General features: G+C 48.2%; 1 protein-coding gene across 1 annotated transcript in view; it reads right to left on the bottom strand.

The window, feature by feature from the left end:
• The window catches only part of Vwf (von Willebrand factor), a 142,830-nt gene that overhangs the window by 35,379 nt on the left and 91,643 nt on the right, over nt 1-15,808 (bottom strand). Inside the window, exons 27-34 of the mRNA XM_059258637.1 lie at nt 15,234-15,369; nt 10,523-11,901; nt 8,614-8,730; nt 8,384-8,524; nt 7,941-8,084; nt 6,463-6,627; nt 5,375-5,418; nt 4,896-5,073 (exon numbers count right to left, since the gene is read on the bottom strand). Coding sequence (XP_059114620.1) covers nt 4,896-5,073; nt 5,375-5,418; nt 6,463-6,627; nt 7,941-8,084; nt 8,384-8,524; nt 8,614-8,730; nt 10,523-11,901; nt 15,234-15,369 — 2,304 coding nt within the window. The remainder of the gene's footprint in view (nt 1-4,895; nt 5,074-5,374; nt 5,419-6,462; nt 6,628-7,940; nt 8,085-8,383; nt 8,525-8,613; nt 8,731-10,522; nt 11,902-15,233; nt 15,370-15,808) is intronic.

Here is a 15,808-nt window from a genome sequence, read left to right as displayed (position 1 = left end):
CACCGGGCGGCAGTGGCACACACCTTTAATCCCAACACTCAGGAGGCAGAGGCAGGCGGATCTCTGTGAGTTCCAGGCCAGCTTGGTTTACAAAGCGAGATCCAGGACAGGCACCAAAACTACACAGAGAAACCCTGTCTCAAAAAAACCAAGAAAGAAAAAAAAAAGTGACATGTCAAGGGAACAGCCCCGATTACCAATGACAATGTATTATTAAATCACAAGACAAAGACTGTCAACCAGAATGGCTCTGTCCACCTTCAGACCAACTGTGACACAGTAAGTTGGAGCCAAAGAAGCTCAGAATTGAATTGTGTTTTGCCACTTGCTTGGGTAAGACCCTGGTTAGATACTGGACTTAAGCTATCCTCTCCTATCCCTCTTGTATAATGGGACTGCGATCACTACCTTTGGAGATTGTCACGAAAACTTGTGGCAATCTAGACTAAATGCCAGCCTAATAGTATATGACATGCGTGTTCATGTTTGGTAAATGGATTTGTAAACCTTATCCTGTTTTCTGACCAGGTTTCTTTCTCTCTCTCTCTCTCTCTCTCTCTCTCTCTCTCTCTCTCTCTCTCTCTCTCTCTTTCTCTCTCTCTCTCCCTCCCTCCCTCCCTCCCTCCTCTCTCCCTCCTCCCCTCTCTGATCCCTCCTTTTTATTTTCTCTTTCTTCCTTCCTTCCTTCCTTCCTTCCTTTCTTTCATTTTTTAGGTATGTATCGGTATTTTGCCTGCATGTATTTTGTCTGTGGAGGCCTGAAGAACACATCAGATCATCCGGAGCTAGAGTTATAGACAGTTTCAAGCTGCCATGTAGGGGCTGGGAATCGAACCTGGGTCCTCTGGAAGAACACCAAGTGCTTTTAACCACTGAACCATCTCTCCAGCCCCCACTACCGTTTGTAATAAGCCACATATATTAATAAACTCCAATGTTCAAGACACAGGAAAAGTTAAAGTCACCCAACTAAAGAATGAGAATCTGAGATTTACATAATAAATGTTATCACAGAGCTACAAAATATTTTTTAAAACATATCACTCCTAAACGTATTCTAGAATCCATTTCATCACGCTTCTTTCCTTTTCTTCATATTCTATTATCTCACGGTCACTCTACCTAGCAGAGAAGTATCTAAAACCAAGTACTACATGAAAACGGCAGTCTGGGTGTCAAAGAATGATGGATATGCATGATCGAAGTCAACAAACAAATGTAAAGACTGAAAGAGACTCTGGGAGTTAGAGACAGAGCTCAGTAGCACTGTGCTTGCCTAGTGCATGCGAGGCCCCAGGTTCCCAGCACCAAAATCAGGGGAAGGAAATGGGAAGGTATTTGGCAATTGAGAACTAACACATAAAAAATAACAAAGAGGGAAACCGGGGGCCTGGAAAGACATTTTAAGGAGGGCTGAAACACCAGAGGACATGAAATCTGCACACATCACTAATAAATGACTTTCCCAACTGGTTTCATTGAATGTGGAGGAAAAAAAAAAAAGCTGATCCACACATTGAAGAGATTGACAGGAGTCTGTGAGAATGACTTTAAATTCAGGAAGTAAGAATCAGCACTCCTCACTCAGTGGAGACTCTACCCCAAAAATGTCACGGGAGAAAACCATATGACACGAATGATATACAGTAATTTAAACATACTCAGAAATTTACACAAAGATGACAACTACCTTGAACAGGAACTTTAAGAACTAAGAAAAGAAGCAAGGCCAGACAGGTAGCTCTTGATGCCAAGACTGATGACCTGAGTTCCATCCCCACAGCCTCCGGGATGGGAGGAGACACTGACGCCTAAGTTGCCTAAGTTCTGACTTCCACATGTGTGCCACAGCATGTGAGATCACATACACAAACTAAAACAAATAAACAGGAAATGCAAGAAATACACAGATTGGGAACAGGTTTTCGAAAAAGTTGATTGGGCTCAGGAGAAAGAAAGACAAAAGAAACAGCTAAAAATCAAGTCAAAACTGAAGGGCCCAGGGGAGAACAGACCAAAAAGGAAAACAGAATGAGAAACCCTGGAAAGAGCAAGACGTCAGCAGGAGAGTGGAGAGGAGTGTATGACGGAGGAAAGGGAGAGGAAGTCAAGACAGTGTGGGGACGGAGTCCTTCCAGAGGGATCAGGAAAGAACTGATGCTTGAAGACTGAGTCTGACTCATGAGAAGGTTCTGGAACTCAAGGAAGAACCAAATCTGGGCGTTAACAGCAAGTGACAAATGTCTGGAAATTTTCACCCAGATCGGTTGACCCTGAGTGAACCTGGGGGGAAAGGAGGTAGCAGCAAAACCATTGAACTCTAAAGATAAAGAGTAACTCCCCAGGCATCAGGTAAAGGTATCAAATAGTTCACAGAGTGAAAAAAAACAAAACAAAACAGAAAGTATCAGCGGAATTCTAGAAAACAATGTACAAAGCCACAAACCCCCTGAGCAACATTGTTTGATTACATGAGGAAAAAAAGGGAGAGGTGCATAACTCCAAATCCCCATTCAGGCATGTGTGGGAATGTCACCATAAAATCCATCAATAGGAACAATCACCCTATTTAATAAATACAATAAAAACAAAACTAATAAACAGCACAGCCACTGAAGGGCAAGGGGAGACGATGAATGTAAATAACTTTGGAAAACGGAATCTCACTCTGAGACTCAGTACAGAAAGGCAGGTTTGCAAACGCCTGGGCTGGTGGGCTTGTCTTTCATACAGACTCTGGAGTGATAGCAGGTGTGATCTAGAATTAGGCAAGCACGTCATGGACAACGGGATCCAAGCTCTTTGCTGTCAGAAAAAGCAAAGGATGAAACATGCCCAAAGGACTCAAATCAAATCAAACAGACGCCCAAGAACCACATCTGGGACCAATGAAGCAAGAAAACACCTGACTCTCATCAACCTGTTATAGGAAGTAGAGAAAGATAAGAATCCATGACATGGGTACATCAGCACCCATTAATTTGATTAATTAATTAAGTAGAGAGGTGGGGAAGTTCTTTCTTTCAATAAAATTCTGACATATATGGTGGGGATGACAGGAATCCCTCCCAACTGTCCTGGCAAACAGGACAGAAAAACAAACCAGCAATCGTCAGTGGATGCTAGAGCTGGGGGACAAAGGCACACTTCTGTAGTCTTTATGAATTTTATCACTAGGTACAATGAACATACACCAATAAAATTAGTTTAAGAGAGACTTCTAAATTCAAAAATAGCTTTCGGTTTTAAAGGATTTAATACTCCCAATCTAGTGTCATCTCTTGATACCTTTCACTCACAGGTAGAAGAGGAGGAGGTATTGAATGCTGGACTGAGACCACCCCGACAAGATCACTCCTTGGCTGTACATCCCCTAAGAGGGACAAATGGGAGGGCCATGCCCAGTGAGCAGGACTCTCAGGAGGCAGAAGCTAGGTTTGTGTCCCTTTCGGTCACAGGAAATTCAGGACCAGTGTCTGATTTTTGCCTGATGGATCTTCTGGCCACAAGCGGCCAGACAGCAAGGGAGATGCTTGCTGATGTTTGAGAAGAATCACTTGCTCTATCCCAGTGGTAGGATAAGGGCCGAACTAATCTTGGGGACTGGATAGGAGCTAGGAAGTTTGGGATGGCCAGGGGATGTGTTCAAAGTGATCCTTTCTGAGAGAACTTCTGACAAATAGGGAAAGGACTCTAGAAGAGAGTGAGTCAAGACAGACTGAATACAAAGGCACCAGAAGCTTTGCATGGAGAAGCAGCAGCTAGCCAGGCCTGGGAACAGAAGCCCAGGGCTGGACTTCAGGAAAGCCTCAAGAGAGCTTACACAGCCCCGTGTGGCCTTCTGAGCCCATTCATCCTTTCTCCATGCTCCCAGCTATGAGAGAAGCTGTCCACACTCTTTTTCTCAAAGGCAGGCAGTAGAAACTGTGTCTGGGTAGATACTTAAACTCTAATCAAGTTCAAAGTTTTAATTATTGCACAGCCACCTAGTGACCAACTGAGACTGTCTGATGACACACACGGCTATACTTCTGACATCCTAGTGATGTATATTCTGAAGGGTTGACTTGAAATGGCCAAGTTGAACTCGAACCTCAGAAAAGCAATTCTTCCTATGGGTCTGTAAAAACACATCTGTGGATCTCTGAGGCTCTGTGAAAAGATACCCAGATTCCAAGGAGGGAAGGAGTATAAGGCACGACAGCACATGTGTGTCATGAAGCAGTGACCATAGAATTCTTTATGGATAACCAGAAATAGCATGAACTCTGGGACCATTTTCATCAAAACCAAAAGGGAAATGTATCCCTTAAATATGTTCTGAAGGCAGAGTGAGATGTGAAACACAGTTCTGATGGCGCCCTACAATTATGTCTGCGTCCACTGCTGAGAACAGATCATCACAGAGGCCATTTTTCCCAACAGTGAGGTTGAGGGCTGCCCCTCCCAGATGAGTACTCACCACAGGCTTACAGAGGACGGACCTGTGTCCAGCTCTTATACCAGGCCACCTGACAGTATACAGTTGCATGCAGCCCTGTATGAATGTAGGTGTGACTCGGGAGAAGGGCTCTGGGGGTGCCTGACACACACGGCTATACTTCTGACATCCTAATGATGTATATTCTGAAGGGTTGACTTGAAATGGCCAAGTTGAACTCGAACCTCAGAAAAGCAATTCTTCCTATGGGTCTGTGAAAACACATCTGTGGATCTCTGAGGCTCTGTGAAAAGATACCCAGATTCCATGGAGGGAAGGAGTACAAGGCACAACAGCACATGTGTGTCATGAGGCAGGAGTACTTCCACCTAGCCTCTTCCACGCTGGCTGTCTACACAGCAAGTTAAAAGCCTGCTCCTCTACACAATCCAGACTAGGGAAATGAAGGACTCACAAGGGCAGGTCCAACGGCAGCCACAGGTCTCCTCCACTCGCACAGGGGACTGGCTGTTGGGACATGAAGGCCTGGGTCCGTGATCACAGTTGACCCTATGACTCTGCAGCAGAGTCTGGCCATTCGGCAAGCAGGTCACTGTGTGGCATTGATCTGGCAAGGTCCAGACATCCCCAGGCTGCAAAAGGAGAAAACAGATTTGAGAAAGGACCAGGATGAGGCACACCAAATCTAAGTCTACCCACCATGTCACTACCTGCCTCTGGGATGGGCTAGGGTTGGACAACAGCCTTGCATTAAGGAGGCTCTACATAAGATGGGAGACATAACACAAGATTTACAGAGGGACCCCCAAAACAGGCTAATAGCAAGCAGGAGAATGAGGCTAAGACCACCCAGTGTAAAATTAGTCAATAAGAACAAGCACTCCCCACATGTATTTCTGACCTTTCCTTCCAAGTCAACAGGAAGCGACTTACCCTCTTCTCGTTCCCATCCTCATCCACACAAACTCCAGAAAACCCTGAAACAGACACAGAAGGACTCTAGTCACCACCTACCACCAAGAATTCTAAAACATTCACGACATCTACTAGTCAACACGTCTCTAAAAAGAATCTGAGCGGGCTTCACATTGACATAGGAGGACACAAGGAGGTGATGACCTTGTGGTCCTTCAGACGTACTTTATGACAATTGATAATTGTGATATCACACGGCAGTAACTTCCACTTATCTCATGCCTGCCAGGAGTAGGGGAGGGGGGTGAAGCAAGATCTGTAAAACCTGAAAGAGATCAGCTTAACTGATTGCTGCCAAGAGAGCCATCATCTATCAGGAAAGGTCTGTAACTCTGTAGGAAGGTTTAATTTAAAAATAATTACAGGGGCTGCAGAGATGGCTCAGTGGTTACGAGCACTGGCTGCTCTTCAAGAGGACGCAGGTTCAAATTCCCAGCACCCACGTGGCAGCTCACAACTGTAACTCCAATTCCAGGGCATCTGACACCTCCACACCAATGTACATAAAATCAAGTTAAATCAATTATAAAAATAATAATTACATTAATATATAAAACCAGGCCAGAAAACAAAACAAGTTTCTAACCTAAAATCAACTTAACCTGTGGTCCTTCAATATTGGCTTTGATGATGTATTTCTAAAGTCCTTTATATGTATACTGAGAGTAAAATATAGGACCATGACCTGTAGGATGCTGGGGTTCCTTGCTTATCTCTCCCAATTCTTTCACCCAAAATCCCTCAGTACAAATAAGTCAGGACTTCCTCTGCTTAAAAAGTCAGATGGACAGTTCAAGTGGAAGCAGGATTGGTCACAGAAAAATTTCCAGAAATCCCTGAAGGTGATAGTATACGGCCTTCCGCAAACAGAAATGTGAAAGTTCTGATCCATATGGCACTCTTCGTTTAAGACTAAATTTTATACACAGACATCTTTGAGTCTTTGGAGTGTTATTTGGTTTTTATGGGCTTTCTGGCTTGGTAGTGGTCATAGTGGCAGTGGTTGTTTGAGAATTGGAAAAATATATATATATCAGAAGACTTACCAGAGCACAGCTTGTGGAAGAAGGAATTGCCCCGGGTAACTACAGTGGGGAGGTCTTCAACTTGCCGGAGCTTTACCACATTGGAGCTGGCCCCTGGGCCTGCCAAGATCCTCAGCTGGGCTTCATCGTAACGATCCCCAACCCCGATGGGGAACACCGCCACTCCTAAATTAGCCGAGGAACAAGAAAGGGGCTATGGTCAGGTAACCACAACATATACACTCCATCTAGCACCTGTATGGAGCTTCCTGCAATCCAGGCTGGCCACACACACAGCAAGCCTGTGAGGAAGATGTCCACGTAGGCTGCACATGCTAATGAGCTACTCCTGTGTGTCAGGCACCGTTCTAAGCAGTGGGGATAGAGCAGTGAGCCGAGCAGATAAAGTGCCTGTCTCCTGTCCTCATGGCTAACACACAGGAACACAGGCAGCAAACACACAAAATAGTGAACATATGGCATCTTCAGGTGTAGATAGATGCTCGGAAGAAACTGTGAAATGAGAAGGATGGGGAACACACAGAGGGTGGGAATAACCATTTCATGGAGAAAGACCTGAAGGAAGGATGAAGAAGCCAAGAACAGGGCTGGGGAAGAAATGACCCTCACAGTGAGCGCAGCAAGGATAAAAGGCCAGAGCGCAGGCAGGAGAATACAGAACACACAAGAGAGAGAGTGAAGCCCAGCGTGTGCAAATCCTCATGGGTCACGGCACCAACCTCATGTCTTCTCTGAAGGAAACAGAAAGCCCAGACCACGATGGCGTGGCAGGAGCTCGTCTGCACAGCTGCTATGTTGAGGAGAGGTTATAAGAGAAGGAGCTGCAGTTCCAGTCAGAAAGCCAGCCCTGTCTCTCAGGTAAGAGATGGTGGGGCTTGCAGGCAGTGGTATGAGTCTCAGTGTTTTTTGAAGATTTGGATGTTTTATTGGGTTGCATGTGAGAGAAAGGGGGAACTCAAAGGGGCTGAGATTTCTAACCTGAGTAACTTCAAAGAATGAACTAGATGACAAAGAAGGAAATGTTGAGGTAAAGCAGGAGTAGAGTTAACCATGAACTGTCTGCTAGAGTTAACCATGAACTGTTAGAGTTAATCATGAACTGTCTGCTAGAGTTAACAATGAACTGTCTGTTAGAATTAACCATGAACTGTCCATTAGAGTTAACCATGAACTGTCTATGAGTTAACGATGAACTGTCTGTTAGGTGAGAAGTCTGAGCTAGAGACAGGAATTTCAAGGTCAGTGGTCCATAAATATATTTAGACCCCTGATACTGAATGAGATCATTCAAGAGGATGAGTATGAAAAGAGAGCGGCTGGGGACCCAGCTCGGTGGTAGAGTGCTTGCCTAATGTGTGACGGGTCCAGGGTTCAGTACCCAACACTGCAAGAGAACACAAGGAAGAAGAGAAAGACGCCCACCTCCCCGCTCCTCCAGCATTTGATTGGGGTCTCGGGACTGTGCACCAGACACTCACGGTTGGATCTGGCTGCATCCGCGGCTGAGTACACTGAATCCAAGGAGGTGTCCGTGATGAGGATAACCACTGCTTTGGAGGCTCCAGGCCTGGCTCCGTGGATTTGTGAAGTTAGATATCGCACAGCAAATGCCAGCGCATCCCCTGAGGAAGAATGGTCTGAGTCAGGGCTGACCACAAGGACTGGGTTTTCTAAACTCTCTGAGCCTTGGGCTCAAGGCTGACGCTTGGTGAATTCAAAAGATGAACGGTTATGACTCAGCGCAACACTTGGTGAGACTAGGAAGAAATGCAGAGGACCATCCAGTTCCTCACCATCCAAAGGAGGAAACTCGGGGCAAAGAGTAAAGTTACTGGCCAAGATCACTCAGTCCTCAGTCCCTTAAGCCAAGAATCAGGACAAGAATGCAGGTATAACAGCTAGCTTACGGCTCCAGCATTACCAATTTGGCTGGGGCCACCCTCCCGCTGCATGAGGTCCACCAAACTCAGCAGGCGGGCTTTCTCCTGGGCCTCATTCCATGATATATCGATGGTATTGATGCTTCCATACTGCATCACGGACACGTGAGTGAGGTGGGGCCCTAACAGGAAGAGAAAGAGGGAAACACTTAGCATCAGGTGGACCCCCGGAAGAACCACTCTCACGTGCAGCTTCAGAGGCATCACCCACCAATGTTGGCCTTTGAAATAAAAGCCTTGACAAAACTCTTCATCATATCAAAGACAGGCTCTGGCGAACCAGAGGAGCCGTCCAGGAGGAGGACCACATCCAGGGCTTGGCTGCAGTCTGCAAAGAGGAACAGGGAGGTAAGTACATGGGTGCCCACCGAAGATCAGCCACCATCCCCCACAGCAGCCAGTGGCTCCTCAGGGCAGCGCTGAGCACACAGCACCACCAAGTAGGGGGACATTTACCAGTGAGGCCACAGTGTGGGGCTGGGACAGGTAGAGGAGGGACAGAGGAGACAGTTCCTGAATCTATGAGTTCACTAGATTGAGGGACATTGAAAAGGCTCCATATCTACCCACAGGCAGGCAAATGCTTGCAAAGGAAAGCATTCTCAATAGCAGGAAAAGTAAGTGTGTCTGTTTGTGGGGAGCAAGGGAGGCAGAAATGTGTGTGTGTGTGTGTGTGTGTGTGTGTGTGTGAGAGAGAGAGAGAGAGAGAGAGAGAGAGAGAGAGAGAGAGAGAGAGAGAGAGAGAGAGAGAATGTCATTATAAGACCCACAATTTTGAGAAGTAACTAAACAATAACTAAAACAATTAGTAAAGAAAGAAAATCGACTTCTGTGTTCTTGGGTCTAAAGCTCAATGAAGTAAGGGAAAGTCACAGAGTGGCACTTAACTGGGAAAGAGGCTCGTGACCTTTGAAGGGATCAAGAAAATGTGGCATCTGTACTCGGGGGAGAAAGAAGCTGTGTCATAAGGACACACACAGACGGAACGCATACTAATACCAAGGCAAACAGCCCCGTTACTTTTCTTATTAGCAGAAAAATTAAAGTGCTATTCACTAAATAAACAAAAGCAAAGGCTGAGTGCAGGGACGGAGAGATGCTTAAAACAGCTGGTTCTTCTGCTGTGATGACGCCAGCGTATCAACCTAGCTACTCAGGAGTACTGCAGGTTGTAAGGCCTGCTTGGCCTAGAGTGAGCTTAAGGCCAGTCTGGGCAACTTACATAGTCAGATCCTGTCTCAAAAAGAAAAGGAAAAGAGAGCTGGGTGGTTCAGTGATAGAGCATTTGCCTCGCTGGGACCAAGCCATAGATTCAATCTTTAGTATCACTGTAGAAACAAACTAACACACTGGATACTTTGACACCAGTATAAGTTAAGAAGGCAACAGTATAATCCCAGCACTCAGAAGGCAGAGGCAGGAGATCTCTGTGAGTTTGAGGCATGCCTGGCCTACATAGAGAGTTCTAGGCCAGCCAGGGTCACTGAGACCCTGACTCAAAACAAGGAAAAAAACAGTACTTTTTGAGCCTTCACCACATGCTAGAGTCTGTTTCAAGCATTTCACAAATAGTTGCTAATATCCACCGTTTATAGATAAAGAGACAGGCCAGCCCTAAATTATCAGCTACTGAGTGGCAGTTCTGCAATCTGGCTTCCGGATCCGTCTGTTTCACCTGTACCAGTTGCCTGATCTCCCAGCCTTGCCTCCAAGAGCATAAGCTACTTAAAGTAATTCCATGCATCAGTGTGGCCCAAAAGAGAGTTAACAATCACCAAAACTAACAGAAGTTACCTGCCAGGCAGAAAGTGAGTCTGGACTGGGTACAGGGTATGGGATGGAGGGATTAATAAGTCTTGCAATTTTTCTATGCATTCTCTGTATTATTTAAATTTTAACAGTGGGTCCCTACTACCATTGAATTTACAACCCTGGGCAATAAGGAAAGATCCTTCCCACCCAAAGAATAACAGTTCAGCTCTCGGCCTGGAAAGTTGGAGAAACACAGGCAGCATGAGGCAGGGCTTTGAGCCAGGAAGTTAGCATTAGAACCCAGGGGTCTGGCATCATCAGATAATGTGCACAGTGCCAACGCCATCACACACAGGGTGCCAGCATACCAGGAATGGGGGAGAGGGTGGGCAGCTGCAGCCCCTCCCTGGAGCAGCATCTCTGCAGGACCAGATCAGGAGCCTCTCGGGGAAGTGTCTCAAAGTCTCGGATGAAGATGGGAGCGTTGGGCCAGCCAATTCTCTCCAGCTCCTGCGCATTGGCATGGGGGCCCACTCCGATGGGTACCACCTGGATGTCTCCAGGCAACCTCCTGATCTCATCAGAGGCAGGGTTCCCTGTGACCATGTAGACCAGGTTAGGGACCTGTTCCCGGTCCCCCTGGCTAGGAGAGAAGGTGTGCTCAGAAAGGTACTGCAGGGCCTGCCCAGTGTTGGTCCTGTTGCCACCGTGGTAACGGATCTCTCGGACATGCCGCAGCACATCCTCCTTGGACTGGGCCTCGTTGAAGGTGTGCTCCACAGTTACCATGTATGAATACTGCAGCACCGTGATGTGGATGCCATCCTGGCCCACATCCATGCGCTGTATTACTTCCTCCAGGAACTCCTTGCTCTTATTGAAGTTTGCTTCACCAACTTCATCTGACCCCTCCAGGACAAACACCACATCCAGAACCATGGACTTCCTCTTGGGACCAGGTGATGAAATCCCCAAGATTCCCGGACTCACGGTGATTTGTGCTACCTGGGGAGGCCGAGTAGGGGCTCGGGGTTCAGGGGCAAGGCCACAGAGGTAGTTAATTATTTCATCCCTTCTCTGCTCCAGCTCATCCACCCCACTGAGCAGAAAGGCCTTGTTTTCAGGGGCCTGCTTTTCAATGAGGTGGATCTGCTTGAGGCTGGCATGCGGACCAATGCCCACAGGGATCACAATGACCTTCTTCTTCTTCAGGCCCTGGACATAGCGGACCAAATTCCTGGCCACCCGTGGGGGCTCCTGGCTAGCAGTCAGGAGTAGGGTGATGCGGGAGGCTTCTGGGCGATCGATTTTGCCAAAGATCTGGAACAGTGTGTACTTCAAAACCTCGCTGGTAGAGGCTACCTGGCTACCTGCGTACTTAACCTGGCTGGCAATACGCCGAAGCTCTGAGGGTCGCTTCCGATCCTTGAGCTCAATGTAGGCATGGGATCCATCGTGGTACTCAACCACTGCCACACGGACGTGCTTCTGAGAGACATGCAGCCTCTCCATCATGCCCACCACAAAGGTCTTGAGCACTTCAAACTCAGCCTCAGACAGCCTGGAGGAGCCATCCAGCAGGAAGACAAGGTCTAGCAGCCTGCTGCATTGGAAGCTGTGCAGGGGTGGCTCTGGGGTGTCTTCAACATATGGGGTGGTAGTGCTGACTGGGGCATCTGTTGGGGGGACCACCAGGCCTCCAGGCTCCTGGCAGGCTTCACAGGTAAGATTGACACCATCACAGTGACTGTGGCAGAAGGGAAAGAAACCAAAATGATTCAGGAAGAACCTGTGGGCAGGCAGGACCACCTCACAGGTCCCCCATAGAACCTCCTGCCTGCTCCCCCTGAGCATGTCTCACCCAAGTGAGATGTCATTCTTGACATTTGTCCCAATGTGTGTCTTCAATACACATGTGCACACATGCATACACACACACACACACACACACACACACACACACACACACACACACACATGGGAGTGAGGAGGAAGCAGAGCCTTCCTAAAGCTTTAATCCATCTTAGAACCTGAAAAATAGTCTCGGTTGTTCTAAGCCCTCCATAGTCATTTAATGTTGATTTCTTTCCAATCTACGTCTCCAGCCACTTTAATATTTAATTATAATCCAAACCTTCTTATAACTGTCTCCATGGACAAATATCTTTCTAAAATGTTGGCACACGCTGGGACTTGTAAATGTTCCACTGGAGATAAATGGCTTACATTAGAAACCATTATAGATGGTATTAGAATTTAAGCTGTATGGATTTTGAGCCATGTTTAATTATGTTGGGCCTCAAGGAAAAGGAGAAAACTAGAGTTAGAAGACTTTAAAACAATGAATAAAAGTTTAAAATCGCTGTTTCATCTAACAGGGAAAAAAAGTGGGAGGACTAGGAGTGTTGGCTGTAGACAGTGACGGTAGCTCCGCCATCCATTCTGCCCACAGGCAGATGGTGAACACGGAGTATCTACCAAGTACTGGCTAGCCCTCAGCCGGGCCCCAAGATACCCACAAGTCTGTGCTGAACCACTGCCCAGTCCACAGATTTCTACTCTTTCTAATCACTGCACCCTTCTGCCATGTTCTAGAAAGTAAAGGAATAGGCCAGACCACGGAGGACACAAAGATGTGCTGTGGTGAGGATCCACACAGGACGGGCCTCCTCCACTCTGCACCCTCGGTCTTCAGTCTGTACAATAAACCCAAGCAGGTTACAGTGCCCTAAATCCTGAGTGTGTCTGTCCCGTGGCCTCACTGCCAGCCAACGGCACCAACCTGCCTCGAAACTCTTGTGCTCATCACTGTGCGCTGTAGCAGCCGGCCCTCTCTGCAGGCCAGTTGAGGAGGTACCAGGTGCTGGAGCTTTCACATCCTTTGAGCTGAACACCCTAAGTAAGCTTGCAGTGACCCCCTACCCCTTCCTTATTCCTCCATGTCTGTTTCAGCGCAATGAAGGTGGGTGGGATCTTACCGGGAAGTTAATTCCTACTTCCTCATAATCCTGCAATTTATGGCCTCAGTCCTTGGTTAACGGTGCATGAGTGACATACTTTCGGTTTCCTGTGTTTGCTAGAAAATTCACCCCGGGCAGTGCTTGCTCTTGTTTGTACAGATGGTGGCGGCAGGATCCGGCTCTGGCAGCTGTGGCCAGAGCCCCTCCCTGGAGAGCTGAAGTTCTCAAGCCGAAGCTCCCATTAGGCTTGATTGGTGTCAGGGAGTGGTGCTGACTGTGTCAGCGTTTTAATGAATGTTCCCCACCTAAGGGCAGCACTTCAGAAAGCCCGGCAATCACCTCAGGACTCCTTGCCTCCCCAAAACCAGGTTCCCAGAGTTTGCTCCAGCAAGAGCCCGGGGTGACAGCAGTGAATGTCTTCCCTCCCAGTTCTGAAAGCCACGTCCTGTGGCCTGGACCACAGCCCTAAGATGCTTGTGTTATACTTAGGGCCAAGCACCTCATCTCCCTTTTCCTTCCTGCCTCCATAGATTCCCCCAAAATGTTTACTGTTCATAGAGACTGGTCCTCAGATTGGGTGTGATGTCCAGTTATAGTGAGGTAGGAATGCTACCCTTGCTTGGTCATACATACTGCATACATATGTTGGGGTGTTATATTGCATCCCCCAAAATGTGTCTGTTTTCCACAAAAAAAAAGCAAAAAGTCTTTAAAACATTGAGGGAGAACAAAACCTCTTAAAGAAAGAGAATCAGATTCCAGAAACAACCCCAACAGCTTCCAAAGGGATGGATGGGTGAGTGGGTGGGTGGGTGGATGGATGGATGGGTGGATGGATAGATGGGTGGATGGATGGGTGGATGGGTGGGTGGATGGGTGGATGGATAGGTGGATGGGTGGGTGGATGGATGGGTGGATGGGTGGATGGATGGATGGGTGAATGGGTGGATGGGTGGGTGGATGGATGGATGGATGGGTGGATGGATGGATGGGTGGATGGATGGATGGGTGGATGGGTGGATAGGTGGATGGGTGGATGGGTGGATAGGTGGATGGGTGGATAGGTGGATAGGTGGATGGGTGGATGGATAAGTAGGTGGATGGATGGGTAGATGGGTGGATGGATGGATGGGTGGACTGGTGGGTAGGTGGGTGGGTGGGTAGATGGATGGATTGGTGAATAGATGGATGCATGGGTGTGTGGGTGGATGGGTGGGTAGGTGGGTGGGTGGGTGGATGGATGGATGGGTGGATGGATAGATGGGTGGATGGATGGGTGGATGGGTGGGTGGATGGGTGGATGGATAGGTGGATGGGTGGGTGGATGGATGGGTGGATGGGTGGATGGATGGATGGGTGAATGGGTGGATGGGTGGGTGGGTGGATGGATGGATGGGTGGATGGATGGATGGGTGGATGGATGGATGGGTGGATAGGTGGATGGGTGGATGGGTGGATAGGTGGATGGGTGGATAGGTGGATAGGTGGATGGATAGGTGGATGGGTGGGTGGATGGATGGGTGTATGGGTGGGTGGGTGGGTGGGTGGGTGGATGGATGGGTGGATGGGTGGGTGGGTGGATGGGTGGATGGGTGGGTGGGTGGATGGGTGGATGGGTGGATGGGTGGATGGATGGATGGGTGGATGGATGGGTGGATGGGTGGATAGATGGATGGGTGGATGGATGGATGGGTGGATGGGTGGATGGGTGGATGGGTGGATGGGTGGATAGGTGGGTGGATGGGTGGATGGATAAGTAGGTGGATGGATGGATGGGTGGATGGGTGGATGGATGGATGGTTGGATGGGTAGATTGGTGGGTAGGTGGGTGGGTGGGTAGATGGATCGATGGGTGGATAGATGGATGCATGGGTGTGTGGGTGGATGGGTGGGTAGGTGGGTGGGTGGGTAGGTGGGTGGGTGGGTGGATGGATGGGTAGGTGGATGGATGGGTGGGTGGGTAGATGAATAGATGGGTGGATAGATGGATGTATGGGTGTGTGGGTGCATAGACAAGCTAATTAAGCTCAGCCTCAGTCCATGCTGCCTGGAGGTATTTTCCAAAGCCCAGGTTCTGAGAGCCAGCATGGGAGACAGCCAGTCAAGAAGTCTGCTTTACCAATTCTGGCAGTGTGCAGGGTCATCAGGGCTCAAAGTGATTTTCTTTCCCGGGGCCAAGCGCCGACCAGCCACCTCACACACCGGGCAGTCTTGGGGGTCCACACAGGTCTGCAGAAGTTCATCCAGGATTCTCCCTGCACAACACACCACATGAGAAGCCTACCAGCCACCTCTCATATCAATCAGGTAGGTCCACCAGCCCTAAAGGAATCTGTCCCAGAAACCTACTCTCTCAGCTCCCAGGTGGTCACCTCACCATGCAGGGAGCATCCTTCTTCTGTGGTGATTTGTCTGCCCCTCTGAGAAGCTGGGATGAGGCTTCCTACACCAAATCTCCCCCCTCCCCAAACCCTAGGACAAATGAAATCTTATCTCCAAACAGCCAAAGAGTGACTGGGCTCAGCTAGCTCCTCCCAAGCATGAACTCAAGAACTTTAGAGCTGGGCCATCCAACACAACATGCCATGAGTCTACTTATATGTAAATGAAGCATAATTCAGTGAAATGAAGAAGACGTTTCCCACACTACTATATCGCGTTGAACAGAACACTGCACCTCTGCAGCAAGTTCTG

Source organism: Peromyscus eremicus, chromosome 3, assembly GCF_949786415.1.
Source record: "Peromyscus eremicus chromosome 3, PerEre_H2_v1, whole genome shotgun sequence".
Taxonomy (NCBI): domain Eukaryota; kingdom Metazoa; phylum Chordata; class Mammalia; order Rodentia; family Cricetidae; genus Peromyscus; species Peromyscus eremicus.
Note: the sequence above shows the minus strand (reverse complement) of the source record. Positions and strands in the feature narration are given on the sequence as shown.